General features: G+C 31.3%; 2 protein-coding genes and 2 long non-coding RNA genes across 4 annotated transcripts; 3 read left to right on the forward strand and 1 right to left on the reverse strand.

Moving 5' to 3' along the window:
• Positions 1 to 1,139: 1,139 nt before the first annotated feature.
• LOC128280745 (uncharacterized) lies at positions 1,140 to 2,775 on the reverse strand. Its single transcript, XR_008270882.1, has 2 exons — positions 2,700 to 2,775; positions 1,140 to 1,322 (listed from the first exon to the last, which is right to left on the reverse strand). It is a non-coding gene; the product is annotated as an uncharacterized LOC128280745 (long non-coding RNA).
• A 3,164-nt stretch (positions 2,776 to 5,939) lies between these two features.
• Positions 5,940 to 8,776, forward strand: LOC108457454 (chloroplastic import inner membrane translocase subunit HP30-2-like). The gene is made up of 5 exons (XM_017756529.2): positions 5,940 to 6,368; positions 6,631 to 6,746; positions 7,780 to 7,906; positions 8,150 to 8,298; positions 8,405 to 8,776. Exons 1-5 carry the CDS (start codon positions 6,099 to 6,101, stop codon positions 8,484 to 8,486), a joined length of 744 nt encoding a protein of 247 aa, XP_017612018.1. The 5' UTR covers positions 5,940 to 6,098; the 3' UTR covers positions 8,487 to 8,776.
• A 2,007-nt stretch (positions 8,777 to 10,783) lies between these two features.
• Positions 10,784 to 11,404, forward strand: LOC108457455 (RING-H2 finger protein ATL79-like). The gene has a single exon (XM_017756530.2). It carries the CDS (start codon positions 10,784 to 10,786, stop codon positions 11,402 to 11,404), a length of 621 nt encoding a protein of 206 aa, XP_017612019.1.
• Positions 11,405 to 16,802: 5,398 nt separating this feature from the next.
• LOC108455777 (uncharacterized) lies at positions 16,803 to 17,515 on the forward strand. Its single transcript, XR_001866824.2, has 2 exons — positions 16,803 to 17,073; positions 17,177 to 17,515. It is a non-coding gene; the product is annotated as an uncharacterized LOC108455777 (long non-coding RNA).
• Positions 17,516 to 19,631: the final 2,116 nt, after the last annotated feature.

Genomic DNA, 19,631 nt, shown 5'->3' on the forward strand with positions numbered 1-19,631 from the left:
TTAGTGACTTAAATTAAATTTTTAATAATTTAGTGATCATTTTATAATTTTTTAAAATTAAGTAGCCAAAATTTAATTAAGTAATATTAATTGTAATAATTACAACACTAATAAAATATATATTATACATTTATGAATACTTTTATTTTATTAATAAAAATATGAAAATTTATCTTATACACTATCTGTTAAGTTTTTTTTGGTGAATTATCTATTAAAGTTTTTAACTATTCATAAGTGTCTTACAGAGTGTAGTATAAAAATAAAAATTAGATATATAAATAAATATGACATTTGTCACATCTATTAAATAATTACCTTAAAAAATTAGGCATAATGAATTTTTTTTCCTCTAACTTTATAAAAAAAAATTATTTTTGTAACACCCCGTACCCGAGACCTTCGCCGGAGTCGAACACGAGGTGTTAATAGAATTAATTCATTACTTAAACAGCTCAAACAATTTATTTTTAAAATTTCCAAACAAGCTGCCTAACTGCATCACAGTCGCTTTAAAAATCATATCTCGAGTTCCGAAACTCGAAATCCAATTCCATAATTTTTTCCTAAAACTAGACTCATATATATATCTAGTAATTTTTTTCTAGAATTTTTTGGTCGGGCCAATTAGTACAGTTTATTAGTTAAAATCTCCTCTGTTTCAAGGTTCGACTATTCTGACCTCTGTGTATTACAGATCAGATATCTCCCTGTACAGAGCTTCAATGACTATTCCATTTGTCTCTAATAAAACTAGACTCAATAATGAATCTGTACATATAAAGCATGACTTCTAATTATCTTTGTAAAATTTATGGTGAATTTCCAAACTCAGAATAGGGGATCCAGAAATCGCTCTGGCCCTATTTCACAAAAATTTAAACATCTCATAAAATATAGCTCATATACCTATTTCGCTTCTTCCATATGAAAATAGACTCATCAAGCTTCGATTCCATAACTTATTCATTATTTAATTCCATTTATACTATTTTTAGTGATTTTTCAAATTCATGTCATTGCTACAGCAATATTCTGTTTTAAGGCAAATTTCATCTTTTCATGAGTTGTTATGAACTAGATAACCTATTAAACTTCCATGATATCAAACATGATCTAAATTTAACCATCACCATGACTTATCAATATCAAACATTTTCTCAACCAATCATGGTTATATCATAAAATTATTTACACAAAATAAATATATTGCTATACATGCCATACTTAAGTTTTACAAGCCATTTACCCAGATGAAAGTCCTTTGGATAGTGTGATCGAACCTTCGACCCGTCCCGATTCCCGAGCTGGCTTGTTCAAAACTACAAGGAATGAAAAGGAGGGAGTAAGCATAAATGCTTAGTAAGTTCACATGCAAATAGCAAGTAGCATAACTATATAAGCAAAACATAAAACATCATTTGCATAATCATCACCGAGACATTCATATCACATTTTCATTTATCATCTTACCATATTGTTGTTATATCGAGTTTTCAACCCGAGGGTTAAGTACATACCTGTTCAAAGTATTCATTTCACAACACTTACCAATACGTCCCTTTCATCTTGAGTATTCCTCCATTTCAGTAGAACTTTACCCGTTGAACACATCGGAAATATAATTCGGATACATGGAAAGTTTGCACATAAGTGCCACATATGTAGCCAAGCTACCATGTAACCCACCCATAAGCGAACTCGGACTCAACTCAACGAGCTCGGGCGTTCGCATCCATAAGTGAACTCGGACTCAACTCAACGAGCTCGGATGCCTAGTTACATCTCTCGAACTCGGACTCAACTCAACGAGTTCGGACATTCGCATCCATAAGTGAACTCGGACTCAACTCAACGAGTTCGGATGCCCAAACATCCTAGTGACATGTCACTTGTATCCTAATCCATTCCTAAGATTCAACGGGACCTTTTTCCCAATCATGTGTCTCAACCATCTCCTACAGAATGTCGATACCGATACTCGGTAGTATTTCACATTTCATTTTCCAAGTATATCACATAATTTGACATATTATCAAACAATTGTCACAAGTATGATATTTCATAATAATTATCATATCATTTAAATAACATAAAAACATTTAAAGTAATAACTATGTTACCAACATTTACATATGAAGTTACCTCGTATGCGAAAATGGCTACTTTTACCATTTCGTCCACAACTTGGTATTTTCCCCATTTTAGCCCGAATTTTAGTTTTCCTTGCTCTATCATTTAAAATATAGTCTAATTAGGACTCACATTATTCAAATTGACCCAAAATCATATTTTGGCAAAATTATAGTTTTGCCCCTAAACTTTTGCATATTTACACTTTTGCCTCAAAGCTCGTAAATTAAACTTCAGCCTATTTTCTTATGTTTTATGACATGCTGATCATTTTTCCCTTCTATGGCAACATCAAATTCTCACTCTAACATGTACTTATGACTATTAGGTATTTTTACCGATTAAGCCCTTTTGCTAGTTTTCGCTTAAAACCGAGTAGCACAAGTTGTCTAACATAATTTTAAACCTCATATTCTATCATAAAACACCAAAATACACAAATTTCACCTATGGGTATTTTTCCAAATATGAACCCTAGGTTGAATTATTGCTAGCATAAGCTTAATCGAGCTACCGGGACTCCAAAAACGTAAAGAACTTGAAAAACGGGGCTAGAATGGACTTACAATCGAGCTTGGAAGCTTGAAAAACCCTAGCAATGGTTTCTCCTTGCTATATTCGGCCATGGGGTTGAAGATGAGCAAAATTGGCTTTTAATTTTGTATTTTAATTTATTTTACCCCTAAATGACCAACATACCCTTACTACTAAACTTTCCAAAAATTCCTTCCATGTCTTAATTTTGTCCATGAACTTAAAATTGGTCAAATTGCTATTTAAGATCTCCTAATTAATATTTCAATGCAATTTCATAATAAAAACTTCTAGAATGCAAATTTTGCAACTTATTCGATTTAGTCCCTACTTTCAATTTAAGCACTTTATGCATAAAATTTCTTCACGAAATTTTCACACAATCATGCAATCATATCATAGACCTCAAAATAATCATAAAATAATTATTTCTATCTCAGATTTTGTGGTCACGAAACCACTATTCCGACTAGGCCCAAAATCAGGATATTACAATTTTAGCCATCAAACTTGCATTTTTATCAAATCACCTCAAAATAAATGAAAAAGTTAACGTCTTCTAACTTTGCTAACGTGATACATATGTAGATTACTATGTAAATGACACACCAAAGATTTCATTACTTAATTTAATTTTAAAATATTAAAATATTTTATAATTTTTATACTTCTTAAACAATTTTAATAAATTTTAAAATTTTAAAAAATAATTAAATGCCAACATGTCATTCATTAGCAATCCACGTGTATATCTAATCACAAAGTTAAAAAATTAACATTTTCATCTATTTTAAATAATTTGACAATAAATACAAGTTTAAAATTAAAAAAGAGAAAATTAAATAAAATACTAAAATATTACATATTTATCAATTTTGAAACTTTTGAACTTGAACTATGACCCAACCTAATCCATAAAGACTTCTATTATATGCGTTAATGACTTAAAAGTTTTTGTGTGTACATGATTTTGACATAAAACAATATAACATTAAAATGGTATTGGATTAAAATGTTATGTCAAAATTTATGAAGATTAGGTGAGACCGTAAGAGTCTTTTATATGTTAATCAGTAGTTGAGAGTTAGTTACTTGTCTTATATATAAAGTAATTTTAAAACTCATGATCACTGTTTACCCAAGCCTATAAAATGCCTAACTTTTATTTTCTTTGCAAATCACTCCAACCACTTTTATTTAACAATCATAAAATTTTAAAATAGGTGATGATAACTGAAATCAGGGGCATAATAAGAGGGTTGACAAGGCCCCGATCCCGTTAAAATAAAAAAAATTTATTTAGGTTACTTACAATTTTTAAAAATTTAAATTAATAAATATAAAATTTTATTTTAATCCCTTTAAAAATGTTAAATTTTAATTTATTCTTTTAAAAAAATATAAATATTAAAAATATTAAAAAAATAAGATTATTTAATTTCCGCCCTAAATATTTTTTCTTGTTAGGCCGCTGATTCAAATGTGCGTTTCAATTCGACCATTCATTTCATTTGTAGAGCCCATTTTCACTCCGAAATCTGAAGCCAAACCAAGGAGCCGACATGGAAGAAAATGTGGAGAATTAAGTAATATATCCAATAAATCTTTGACATGTGGAAAAATTTGTCATACTTTAAAAGCGTGGCTTCTACACAACTTACGTGGCTACCTAGGAAAGTGCAACGAACCTTACATCCCCATTGAATTGATCCGCTGTTTTTTTCTTTTTTCACTTTCTCTTTTTATTTTATTTTACTTTTTCTTCTAAACGAGATCTTTTATAATATGTTATTGGGATAATGGCACATATGTCCCTACACTTTAGTGTATTTTTCTAATATGACATTTATACTTTTAAAATATTCAATTTGATACTTAAAAGTTTTAGCTGATAATTATTTAGTACATTGACTGTGTAAAATTTTAACTCTATAAGTAAAATTGAAATAAAATTAAAATTTTGTCACATGTTATACTCATTTATTTTTAAAGTTTTTAAATGCAACTTAAAGATATATAACAAAAATCTTAACTCCATTTGTGAAATTAAAATTTCCATTATTAATATACCAAATAATTATCATTAATCTAATATGTAATTCTAACTACGTCAATTTTTTAATGATGTGACATGCATGCCAATAAAAAAGGCAAATATAAGGCAAATATCTTTTTACTTTTGACGAAATAGTTTAAGGGTATTTAAATAATAAATTTTTAATGTAATGCTTTTACTTTCAAAATTTCTAATATTGTATCTAAAGTATAATTTTCGTCTATTAATTTGGTACCTCTTCCAAACGGGATTAATCACTAATGTCTATTGATTTGGTACCTCCTCAAAACGGGGTTAATTACTGACATATTTGATACGTGGCCCAATCATAGGCTATCATGTGGCACTGTGACAAAAAAAAATCAAAAATCAAACTTAAAGAACTTGAAAATAATTATACCAATTTTTAATTTAAAAGTGAAAAATTTAGAACTTATTATTTTTATTGTAAATTTTCCCTGCATTTTTTTGAGTAATTAATTTCCATTTTCTTTTCCTGATACCCTTATATTCTTCCTTCCACAACCACGCCCCTGCCTCCGCCAGCTACGGTGACCGGCCTTCTTTTCAGCCCGACAATGGCACCGAAGTGTCTCCAAACTTCCAGTTCAGCAAGACAGCACACTCCCATGGTAAACCCACCAAGACTACAAGTGAAAAATTGTTTTTTTATTTTTATTTTTATAGATAAAAAAATTATTAAACTAATTTCTTAAAATTAAAATTAGGCTTACAATTATAATTATTATATTTAAGAAATAATTTACTAACTTTAATATAAAACTCACTTTCTTAACTATTTTTTTGGAAAGTAAAACTTTTGTATATAATAATAGTTAGATGAAATGAATTAGTCTATATAAACACTAAAATAATTAATCTATCATTTTATTAAGATTATTTTTAAAACATATATATTTGTTCATTTAATTTAATTTAAATAAAATAAATTCTATGCGGAAAACTCAAACCGAACCCAATTATATCATTTGAATGATAACATCAACCCGAAACAGAACTAAATAATACAAAACCTGAATCCAACCGCATATATTAGTTGGAATCAATTTTTCGATATTTCAATTTCTCAGTACTAATTCACACCTTTTTTGCGGTCTTTTATGAGATTGGCTCATATTTGGGCCCAATTATTTAACCTTAAAAAGGAGACCGTCAACAATGGCTGAAAAGACGTTTCAGCAAAAAGCCCAATCTTGAATAAATCCAAAACTTAAAACAAAACAGGAGGAAATGGATGTTGTAGGAAATGTAGATCAGGGTCAGGCAACAATTCCAAAGCCTTTTCTTTCTCTTGGTACTCGAGGAAATTACATTCGGAAGTTGTGACGAAGTGGAAGGAGGAAAAGAGCAAGGAATGTTGGTGGTAACCAGGTTGATGGCTCAACAAAACCCACTGGAGCAATTGCAAGCCAAGTTCAAGGAAGTTGAGAACGGGTTCAAGGCTTGGCTAGACAAACAGTCCATGCCAGTCGAGGCGGCCGTGGTAACCGCCACAGGCGCCGTTCAGGGTGCTGCTATTGGTGCTTTAACGGGCAACCTCACCAAAGATGTTTCCTCTTCTTTTCCGACTCCTCCTCAGGCTTCCCTCAATCATCAGGCAATGGCTTCTCTCAAGCAAGCCCAGGTCGTTTTCCTTTTTTATTTTGGCTTTACTTTCATTTCTTATCTGCAATCATGATATTTTAAAGAACTGTAATTTCCACATATCGAAAAAGAATATGCATTAATTGTGAAGGTTCGGTTTTGGGGAAGACCATGTTCTTAGATAGTGCATGCTAATTGAGTTCTGTTGACTAGTGTTGTTTACGAGGGATTAAATCACAACTTACAACCACTGAAGGGTTTTCTAAGTAGCATTTAATTATACATGTTTACTTCGATTACAGGCTCTATCAGGAGCTCCCTGGGTACAAGCTCGTAATTTTGCTGTGATGACTGGTGTCAATGCTGGCCTAGCTTGTGTTATGAAAAGATTGAGAGGGAAGGAGGATGTTCAATCTAGGTGGACCCTTTTAATCCTGATTTTCTTTATCTTCATTGTTTTTTCATTCTGTTGTTTTACAGCTGGTGGATATTGTTAGTTCAATCGGAATACGACATGCTAACACATGCATACAGTACAATTGTTTTTCTTTGTGTATTGTTGTTTGATTATGCTGTTTCAGAGAGATACTGTTGAGATGGGAAGAAAATCTTTGTCTTTTTTTGAGGGCCAAATCAGTCTTAGCTTACAAATGTTATGGTCAAACAGGTTTTTCCAGACCATGGAAGTGTTACGGTCATGTATCTGTGTTGGCTTTTTCTCTTTTGCTTTGGTCTAAAAGTAGCAAGTTGGATTCATTAACAAAGTAACAAGTTATTCTCATTTGTTCCTCTGGTTTGTTGTCAAGCCATAATGTGAAGGCATTTTTCTCTAAACTCTCAACTTGTTGTCTTTCCACCTTCTGGAACCAACTTAATTTCCATTTCTAGTGAAAATAGCCTGAAATTTGCCTACGTGGAGATCATGGTCCCTTTATTATTTTAATCTCTATGCATCTAATGACTAGAAACTCATCTGCAAATATTTTAAATGGTTAGTTAGAAAGGTGATCAAACATTTTAACTGGTACAGCTAGAAGGTGATTAACTGATTATATATTTTATTTTGTAGCAATTCTGATAATAGTGAAGAGCTTGCCATTTCGAACTAGCTTATTTTCCTTCAATGTAGAAACTTGGAGGTGCATTTATTGATGACAAACAGACACTAGCTTCTTTTTTTTTTTCCTCATTTGTGTAGATTCCACCTTTCACCCCACTTCTATGTTCTGCTTACTTGACCTCCTCTCTCCCATCATAAAGTAGAATTGCAATATAATTTATGTTTTGTTGAGCGTTGTAGATATTTGAGTTAGGTAAGCCGAAGATGAATAGATGATCAAAGCTTGTTGTTTGAATAAAGAACTGTAGACTTCATTTGTTTGTTTTAATATTGGTTGGCTTTATACCTTTGGTTTTCACAGTTGTTTAACGTAAGTGTTCTATTATTGCAGCATGGTGGCGGCTTTTGGTTCTGGGGCCATGTTTTCTCTAGTGAGTGGCATGGGCGGCCCGAATCAGGCTGCAAATGCAGTCACTTCTGGACTTTTTTTTGCGCTCATTCAAGGCGTGCTTTTCCAGGTTAATCAATCATCTCGTTATGCCAATCGATGTCATCATCTTGTTTTCAGCCATTTCCAGTTACTAACTGCTTAAAAAGCTGTGAATTTGATGTGCTGGAATTTGCTGAAATTTCTTTATCAATGAGCTTCTCAACTTAGTTTTCCCTTTTGACATTTGAGTATTCTGAATGAGTAACATTTCAAGATAGTGCTTTACTGGCCTGTAGTTTCTTATCTAACAGCTGTTTTTACGATTATTCAGTTTGGACAAAAGTTATCACAACCACCTGTCGAGGACATGTACTATTCCCGAACAAGATCCATGTTAAATAGTCTCGGGCTCCAGAACTACGAGAAGAATTTCAAGAAAGGCTTGTTAACTGATAACACATTGCCTTTGCTCACCGATAGGCAAGTAATTGGAGATTTTATTGTAACTTAACTTTCTGAGTAGTATTTTATGAACAGTGTCTATGCATATATTCTGACGGCCTTGAAATTGTCTAATGTGTTCCAGTGCACTTAGAGATGTGAAAATTCCACCCGGACCGAGGCTCCTTATTCTCGATCATGTTCAAAGTTTTAGCTCCACCTTCTAAGAAGGGTAATTATGACTGTCGAACTTGATCTCACTTTCATCAGGTTTGTCGTCTCTAGAGACCCAAAATTGAGAGAGAAGTGAGGAAGCCGTGGGTGAAGTTTGATCATCAAAGTCAGTTCATCATAAGGGGCGTTTTCATATATCTCGGAAACTATAGAGAAGGGGTGTGTTTTTTGTTTTGTTTTCATTGAAATGAAATTGTTTTTGTCATTGTTTTGATATATCTCCATACTAAACATAGGATGATATATTCAAGAGCTTGAATGCAACAATTTTGATATTTGCATATACGGATAAATACTTATATCCCACACCCCAAGTCTTATTCATATACGAATATCCAAGTATGGAGAGATATGAGACTCCTCGTACATAGAAATCTTGAAAGAAAATTAAACACACAGATAGCATCGAATGTATACTTTTATATGATTACCCCATGAAACTGCTTGATTAACTACACCCACGTAGGCTCTCAGCCAATACAAATGTCGTCGGAATATTGAAATTTCAAGAAATTTGGGTTCTGCAATCAATGAATATTCTTCCCTTGGAATAATTAACTTCTTATAATAACTCTGGCATTGTATATGAATAAAGATGAAACTATTCGAGTTATATTTTTACGATGAAACCATGTGACTTGTGCACACACATGTATTTATACATTGTGATCAAAATCAGCTATATTACTATGTAAGAAATTAAAATGAAAATATATGATTAAAATTCTATTCGAGAAGGTGGCAAATACATCAATCGTATCGAAATATTAATATCTACTAAAGGATGTCAGTATATAAGTGGGTCGTGGATATAGAAGGAAGGAAAGAAAGCAACCTATACCCAACGCAATAGATGCGAGAGCAAGGAAGTGGGCCAAAAAGATTGGTGGAGAAATGGATGAGGAAGCCACTGTCACTGTGCAGTTACCTGGAGGCAAAGGCAGATATGGCAATATCCCGTTGTTTGTTTTTATAAAATGATGTGGTTGGTGCGCTGTTTATATTAATGCACGCCCCTTGGTTTTCCCCCCAATGGAAGTTTCTGGTATTAGTACTGGCCATGGTGGCCCTCGTGGCTGCTCCACTCCACAAATCATATGTGGACCGTATTTGTCTCAATCTCCACACTCTCTGACACGTAATTATAAAGTTACTATAAAAAATCATAGTGAATGAAATTGGATTGAATTGGAGATTAGAATAAAAAATTAATTTATAAATAGATTGAATTAAATTTTATAATTTTTAAATGAAATTAGACTTACAGTTGAATAAAAATCAGTGACTTGATAATCAAATTATAATTTAAAAATACAATACATAGTAAAAAGTTTTAACCGGAAAATTGTATTTAAAAATGTATATATATAGTCTAAGAATTTTAAGTATTTCACATTATTGCCATTATTAAAGAAATAAAATGTGAAAACAGATTACATAATAAAATCAATTTTAAATTAGTATTAACTAATTTTGTTTGGGTAAAATTTTGAAATATCATCCTGTATATGTGTGGACTAACTGGTAAAAGAAAATTAATTTATAATTTTTTTTATAATTACATGAAAACAAATATAATCGTTAATTTTAAAATATTAATGCATTGAGACGTAGCGATATGTGGATGGCTACAATAGTAATAATGTTGATATAAAGGGAAGGATTGCTCTCTCCCTTCCGATTTCAAGTAATACTACCAAATTAAAAATCAGCAGTGTTTTGGAGTGCCCTCTTCTATAAGCTTATAGACCTTTCCCTGGGGTCCACCTTGTCTGAAAACCTCAAAAACACACTGTTAGAGTCCATCGCCCGTAGTTAATTAAAGAAAGACAAATGGCTATCTCTATGATTAAGAGAGAGAGAGAATATGAATGAATGGCCGGCCATCGTCTCATAACATCAATGCATTCATACATTCTGGAAAATGGTGGAAGATGCTTCTTTAGATTTCACGTTGCTTACAATTAATTAATGTAGAATATATTCTATAGTAAGTTAGTGAGAAGGGAGGTGATTATTACTGCTTACGAATGAAAATTAGTGAAAAGAAGGGCCTTTTGGTTAGAAAAAGGGTCGGTCCAAGTCTAAGACCCCACCAGAATTTTTAAACAGCTAAAAGCATTTAATAATTGCGACAAGGGAATTGTGAAACCTCGAGTGCACGTATGCATTTTTGGATGCTAAATTATGGTTATAAATCCTCCTCCTCTCTACTCCCCACGCAATCATTCATTCTCTCCTTTTTCTTTTTTTATCCGAAGCCAATACCCCCAGAATTTTCATAAACGAAATGAGACCGCAGCCGCAGGCGACCGGTGAGCGCCTGGTGCGGTTGTCCCCGCAGCTTTCGTCAGGGGAACCAGAAATGTCTTCCACTTCAACGTCTACGTGTAGCCCCCATACTTGCAGGTGGCGGTCTTACCCAAAATCGAATGACTTGGAAGCTAATGTAGCCACGGTGTTGATCATTCTCTTTTGTGGTTTAATATGCTCTTTGGCTCTTAACGCCGCCATCCGCTGCTTCCTGCGTGGCAGTGAGGGTCGCCGCCCGCGTCATTTCCGCAACGACATTGCGGAAGCAGATGATGAAGAAGTTGAGCAGAGAAAGCCCGTGGGGGAGGCAGGTGCGGCACTCATGGTGGCGGCGCCGACGCTGGTTTACACGAGTGGGATGAAGTTGGCGGGAGCGGAAGCTGAATGCGCGATTTGCTTATCTGAATTCGTGGAGGGAGAGGGAATTCAAGTGTTGGCAAAGTGTAACCATGGATTCCATGTACAATGCATCCAGCGGTGGTTATCTTCCCACTCATCTTGTCCTACTTGCCGCTGTAGTTGTCTTTCCCCACCGCCGTTATCGGAAGAAACCACCGAAAACAGTTCACAATCGACGATGCCGGAGCCGGAACCATAGCATATATCTTTCGCTGCTCTTCACAGCGTATGTATGTAAACTGTTACATTTAACAACAGTACAAATGATCGTTGGTTGAGCATAAGCAATATTCCTATCATTTATTCTTCATATTGGAGATAATTTTGGCATCTACATATTAGAGCTGCCCTTATTCCCTTTTATCTTTTCAAGGGAGAAGCTCTTCCGTTCTTGTTTTTATTTATTTATAAAGCTCGAATTCCAAATTTTATTCTTCCCTCAATTTGTAATCTAACCAAAGAATAAATGGTTTTTAAACAATAGATTTTTATTTTTTTTAGACCAAATCCAAAAGATTTAAATAAAGGAGTAAATTATAAAAATAGTTATTTTTTTTGCCTAATTATATTTTAGTCACTTATGTTTGAGATGTTATGTTTTAGTCACTTATATTATCGTTTCGTTATGAAGTAATTACTTTGTCGTTAAGCTCCGTTACCTCCCTAACGACAATCCTACGTGATAGTCCAAATGAGTTTTAAATGCCAACTTGGATGTCCAATTGAGATGGGAATAATTTTTCAATCAAAATGAAAAAGAAAACTAAAAGAAAAAAGAAACGAACGGTTTTTTTTTTCATTTTAAAATGCAATTAATTTAAAATTTTTAATTAATTAAATTTATTTAATTAAAAACTTATTCTCATCTGAATTGGACATTCAAGTTAGCATTTAAATCCTATTTGGACTGCAATATAGGATTGCCGATAGGGAGGTAACGGAGCTTAATAGTAGAGGGATCACTTTGTAACAAAACAATAACGTAATTGACTAAAATGTAATCTGAGGTAAACAAAAGTGTCAATTTTTATAGTTTACCCTTAAATAAAATACAAATGTTCTATATTACTTGTGGCTGCTTTTTTCTTGTCCTCCTTGTATGTAAGAGGCTTTTCTTTTTCTTTTTTTTTTTTCTACTTCCCACATTTATTTTTTGTTTATTAATTGAGTAAAATTAGCTATATATATATATATATATATGATAGAACAAAATGTTAATTGACGAATAGGTCAATTTTTATAAAATTTAGAGAAATAGATTATTTTTAGAGAACGTGTGAATTGAGTACATTTTTTTGACATATTAGCAGAAAGCTCACCCAACTAAATGAGCTTTCACACATTTTCTAAAATGATGTATTTCCTCAAATTTAAAAAAAACAAACTCTTTTTTGACAGATATGGCCTATTTAACCTATTAATTCTTGAATATCTAAGAAAACTGAAAATACAAAAAATGATGACAGCTTGGTGTCGTATGCCTTCGGTTCTGGACCTGAAACTTTTACGTTATTGGACTTTGTGGCTGAACTTTTACATACATGATCAGCCCAATAAGGTAATAATTAAATGTTTAGATATTTTGAATTTTTTTAGTTTAATAATTTTATAATACAATCAATCTTCTCTATAATAACTCCATTTGTCCGTTAATATTTTGTCTATTATTGAGAGAATTGTTATAAACCTGCCATATAATTCATATCATGAATTTTCATATAAGATTCAAATCAATAAAATTAAAAGATGTATAACATGTGTATGCGTTCTTGCTTTTATGCATTTTTTTGTTATACATTCTTTCACTTCATTAATTATGAAATCCTTTTAACAAGTTCAATTAATCAATATGCATTATCAAATTAAATTGATTAATTTATCATGAATTATTAAATTCAAATAATTAATTTATAAGTTTATAATGTTTCAATTTCATAGTAGAATGTTTAATTAGAGAACTTAATAGTGTATTAAAATAATATTTTAATTAAGATTATTTTTATTTAGTAAATTATAATTAGTATGTTTGCTTATATGAAATAGCTATATTTTTACTTAAAATTTTAGGTAATATGTTATTAAAAAAATCAATTTAATAAAGAATGTACTTTATAACTATGAAGGTTATTATTATAAGTAAAAATATGATACAAAGGGTTAAAATAAAACAAAATAAATGAATTCTACTAGAAATTTGATTGTTATAACGAAATGTTATTATAAATGATAGCTATTATAAATAAAACTACTTTTATAATTAATTGAGTTTCATCTTAACTATAACAATACAATTTAAATGCGTTTAAGCTATTTTCTCTCCTATTAAAATTATTTACGAGAGTATATAAAATAGTTTTATACTATAACTACATCTAGATTGAAGCTAAAACCTTTATTTTTATACCTTTTATTGTTTCACATACTTAGCAAGTAGCTTTTGGCCAATGCGAAGATCCTTTTGAGTCTAGCCATGCTCAAACCGTACTTTATAACCAAGAGAGTCGAATCGGAAATGTTGGTGATCTTGGAAATTATTCAGTTCGCCAAGCAACTTCATCCACTGATTCAGCAATGGGTAATATTGATAATTTGCAACAATTAGCCAGTCCGAAGAATTATATGAATGACGGTGGCGATCTCCGTACAACCAGAGTGAATGCTAGAGCCTACCAGCCTCTGCAACAATCAAATTCTGAAAAACTTCGGAACTGAAACTGGAATCAGGATTAGGATCCGTGGACCTCAGCAACGGCCAAGTCCAGACAACGTTGTAAATCAGGGTACTGCTCCAAGAAGAATACGCTTGCAAACAACTTTCTACTGGGCCAATGAAGGTGTCTGCAGGCTGTGCTGATGATGACAAAGTGAGAAGTGGCAGCCTTGATGAAGAAGAAGTTCAATCTGCTTTAACTGAGGTAGGGTGACCAGGAATAGCTAATATTGAAGTGTATTTATCTTACCTTTCTCTGCGTTTTGGATAAGATCGAGTATAATGTAGGTTAATTGAATTATATCTTTCAATGCTTGCAATGCAGGTCACAGAAGCAGAAGCTACAGGAGAGACTTCTAGCTCTGATGAGTCGGATAACGAGAATGAACCATTCAAGTTCGATGGCAGCGGGGGTATTGCTGAAGAATCTTCTCCTAAACCGAGACAGAGGGTGAAACAAGATGGTGAGCAAGGTAGCGGCCAAATGGGTCCATCAGTGCCATCAAAGGCAACTCCCACGCATCATCATCATCGCTCGAGCACCCTATTATTTCTTGCTGTTATCATTATGACTATTGTGATCGTTCTTGTCATGGGGAATATAGAGATAACTTATATCTTAGGTTATTCTGGATGATGTTGACACTGGCTGCAGGTAGGTTATCCATTTCCCACTGTATCATCATATGAAAATTGATCAGGCTTTGTAAATTGTATCCCAGGAGTAATGCATATGCTGTGAAGAAATAGGCAATTACTGTATAAAATAAAGTACCCAATGGGCCTTTTCTTACTACTTTAGCTTGAAGTTGTTTTTATAATAAGAGGGAAGAAGGTTACAGGAATCATAGATAAGGACAAATAGATTAAATTTTTAGTTTTTTTTCTTATTTAATTGGTTAAACCAAATAAGATTCTAATTATTTTGTTTTTTAAAAATTAGTCCGTTTGTTATTTGGGCCTGAAAAATCCATCTAGAGAAGTCTGAAACCGGTCTCAACATAAACCCAAAATAAACAAAAAAAATAACAAAACAGAAAAAAAGGGAACAAAAAAATCGTCGTCTTCTCCATCCAGCAAATTTCAGGCTTTTCTTGTGTCAAATAACTTCATCAATAAACGGCAAAAACCTCCAAATTTCGGCAATGAATCGCCCAGAAAAAGAAGCTAGTTGAGACAGTTAGCCAAATTTCAAAATTTCTCAACCTAATCGTCATTACAAAGAAAATGATTATGGTGGTCGACTAAACCGTCGACCAGAATTGACCACTTGCATAGCTTCCGAAAATAATTTAAATGTTAAATAAATATTACATATATTAATTAATTAATATATGTTATTTCCTTGTACTATTTTAGCTTATATATTAAAAAAACCCTAAACTATAATGATTTATTTAAAAAGTCCTTAAATTACAATAACTTTTTAAAAATATTTTTATACCTAAATAAACCCTTAAACTATAATGACTTATTTTAAAAAGCCCTTAAATCTAGTTAATACTTTTAAATGGGTCAATTCTCCTTGTGCGTGATATTAAGGTCAATTCGGTTTTACTTTTTGTTCTTCCCTATTCCTTCTTATTTTATTTAGATAGATAAATTTTATGTTTATTACACTTAAATAACACTTTTATTTTTAAATTTGTATACAAATAAACTCTTAATCTTTTAACATATATCTATAATATATATAAAATACGAGTTTAAAAAACTTTTAAACCAATGAAAATATTTTTATTTTCTACCATTTTACTAAATTGACATTTAAAAATATATATATTTTAATTTAAAATTATTAGCTATAACTCTATTTAAAAATAAATTTTGATAATTTTATTGACTCTAAATAAAGTTATAACTTGAATAAAGTCTAAGCATAGTCATTATCTTGTATAAAAAAAATACTCATTATCAATAAGTCAAAATAACTAATAATTAAGGTTAAAATATTATTTTAAAATTTTGACTTTTTAATTTTATAATTAAATTTTTTATTTTCATACTTCTTAATGTAATAAAATAAAACTATAACTTGAATAGAAATTTAAGTATATAAATATATATTAATTTTATCTCTAAGTGAGACATGTAAAATTATTTTAATTGATGATGACATAATATAATATTATTTTTAAATTATTGGTTGTTGATTCTATGTGAAGCAAGTATTCTTTTATACTTTCTTTTTATCTTCTTTTATTCTTCTTCTTTTATTATTATTAAAATACATAAAATTATAAATAAATGACAGATTAAAAAATAAAAAATCACCATATAAAATTTTAATAATTATTTTCAATCATCATGCATGTTGTTTTTTTTTCTAATTTAAAATTTTAATTTACTTTTTATTATAGTTTTAAATTTCTAAATTATTTTCAACTTCTTTTACTTATAAAATATTATTTATCTTAAATAATAGTTACATTAATATGTGATATATTATTTATTTTATTTTATAAAACCTAAAATTCACCCACAAGTGAGAAAGAAATTTAATTTAAATAAAGTTGTAATCTTTTAAATTTAATTAATTCTTAATATAAATTAATCATTTCAAAAGAAAATTTATTTAATACAAATAAAAATGTTGAACTAAAATAATAACCCAATATATAGTTTAATATTTTGACCTCATTATTTTTAACATTAATTTCATTTTAAGTTTTATTATATTTACTCTTTTCATTTATATAATGTCTAAAACTATTCATTCTTCCTCCCTAACCTCTTAAATAGGAGAATAATGCACTCCAATACATTCAAACCTACGTCCTTTTATACTGACAATAATATTAATATCAATCAAATTAAGACTTAACCAATAATATTTTAACCTTATTATTTAAATAAATACTAAGCATGTTGAGAAAGTTCCACCGGAGAAATGATGTGGCAGAAGAACCAGATTACTTTATTACATTAAATTGGGGAGAAATCGTATCATATCAGAGACTGCACAAAGTAATAAATAATTAATTGCACAATCAATGAATGGAGAAGATGATAAGGATGAGTTCATGAGCCATCCATTTTACATATAAATAATTATCATTACATAAAACAAAACACTGTATACTTTCATGTGGGCTCGTCTTCAGTCTCCAGGTGGAGGGAACTCCTCATTTCAACCCACCACCCCCACCGCCACTCTGGTAACTTCTAAGCCTTGTTGCCGCCGCCCCCTCCCTCTCCAGTAATCAGAGTGTCCCATCGGCCTTTTTCTTCACTAACACACCCAAATTTTTGTTTCTTTAGCTGTCTTGAAGTGAACTTCAGTTTTGGCCAGAGACTGATTGAACAACAAGTGTTGGAAAAGAGATGATTCTGGTGGCAGTAGTGGCGGGGTTGATGGAGGAGTACACGGTGCTGTTGGCAAGGCTGCTTGAGCAGATGTTACATGAAGCTCCTTTTCCAAGGCGAATGCGTTTCCTTATCCTTCGTAGTCTTCCTTTTGTGTACTCCACTCCCCTTCTTATCCAATCCCCTACTTAAACCCCTGTTTTTTTTTTTTTTTTCCCATATGCAGACTTCGGTTATGTGTACATTCTCTGGACCTCTGTTTGCTTCATCTATGTAATATAATTTCCATTCCAACTTGCTTGCTTTTCTCGGTAGATTCAATTTGATGAACTCTGTTTTCATATTCAGTTCTTCACCAACATCAGTGATTCAACCATGCTTTTATCCTTGTTTTTGGTTGGTCTCAAAATTTTCACAAAAATCGCCAAAAAGGTTTGATTCAATGAAAAGGTGGAGACCAAATTACTAGCATGGTTGCCTTGCCATCAGGGTTACTGGCATTTCCCCTATGGCACTATTTTTACTTTCATGTAATTTGTGTAGTTTTCAGTAGGCGTCCTTTTTGTTTGTCTGAATCTACATCAATTTTTTTGTTTGAATATTTCCAATTTCAATTTCAATTAATATCTTAGTTTTTGATTACATCGAACCCATCTAATAAAAATTTAAAAACCTAGTAATTAAAGGAATTTTTATAAGGGTTAATCAAGTCCGAATACGATGTTATTTCATCATTAGTATTTGTTTAGTACAATTACTGGGACCGGCCAGACCATCTAATAGGCGCTATCAATGGAGTGATTCATTTTTTCTTGCCATAAATCTGAAAGGATAAGCCATTGGACCACTCTCAGTAACATCATCACCCACAGATATTTTCTTGTTTTATATGTATGGATGTAGACTTGTGATTTTTATTTTGGGATATTTTTGTGATTGAACATGGGATTGATAAAGAGATATGGTGGGGGGAAATGTACAGATAGATGCCGAGATGATTTACTTAAACGTAAAATTCGAATTTAAGTTTCAATTTTTCTCAAATAATTAGAAAGAAAGGAAAAAAAAATTATAATTTATCGTTACTTTTTAAGTAATTTTTTTATAACCAATATATCATTTTATCTATTTTTACCTTTTGAAATTATCATTATTTTTATATCCATTTTATAGTTTATAAAAATTGTTTTTCTTAAATCTAGTGATGATCCTTTTCAACTGGTATAATCTTAACATCTTTACTTGTTAACAATTTGGGAACTCCATCACTTTTTAACTAATGGCTCCCATCCATTAAGTTGGAATGTGGGTCGTGATTTGAATATCAGTGACATTCTTTGCCTTAAACCATAGGTAACGTGGACCCTCGGAGCATAAGAAGCTCCCTTCCCACTTTAAATGATTCTATGGTATGATTTGTATTTTTGAATGTGATGCTTTGATCCTATCAAACATGTTATGCTTTGATAGCATAAATTCGAACCTTTTAACTAAACAATAATAGTCGTAAAGTTGCATTTTAACCTCTTACAATAATAGTGGTGCACAAGAGACCATTCGGTAATGTTGATATCATTCACAGTACTCACGAGCTTGGGAGGCCTCGATCAAGGCATGAAATGCCTAAACAATTATGTGTTAATTATTGCTATCACAATTCATTGAGTTGTAATTTAGAGTTAACTTAATTTGAATATAATGTATGTATCATTTGCCCTCTGTTATTAGAAGTTCTTATCAAGAGGTTCATTGAGTTGTTTCAAGGTTTTCCTTATTTATTCTCAATTCTTTTCACCATTGTTTCTCTTTTCCTTTTTGCTCTTTTTTGTATAATAAACGTCCCATTTCAAGTTTAGGGACACTTCATGTATAATTTCGAATAGTGGTAAGAGAAACCAAATTTTGTGATTATTCTAAAGTGGAGTGGTGAAAGTGTAATTTTTTCGTATTATGTGGTGAGATTACCGTTTAATCCAACCAAAGGTTTTCTTATCATTCATATTTTAAATTGATTTTCGATATTTAAAAAAGTTTTAATTGAATTTTTAAATATATTAATATTATATCAATCAGGTCATTTTCTCAACTTAACCATTATTTTAGACGTTAAATGTCAACTCAAATTTGACACAGAATATATTTAAAGTACCTAAATTAAGTTATAACTTGATCCGAACAAATATTCAAGATCTAAATTGATAGAAAGTATTCGAATAATACAATTTAATGATTTAATTAAAACTTTTTTCAACTTTAAATTATAAACCCTTCCTCGCTTTAGCTAGGGTCCATGGAGTTTAAAAGTAGAAGGATTAAAAATTATGATATTAGTAATTGAGTTATAAATTAAAGGGACAGTGTTGCTGTTTTGTCGTTTTTATGATCTCAGAAATGTGTGTTGATGGCTCAG

Source organism: Gossypium arboreum, chromosome 9, assembly GCF_025698485.1.
Source record: "Gossypium arboreum isolate Shixiya-1 chromosome 9, ASM2569848v2, whole genome shotgun sequence".
NCBI lineage: Eukaryota > Viridiplantae > Streptophyta > Magnoliopsida > Malvales > Malvaceae > Gossypium > Gossypium arboreum.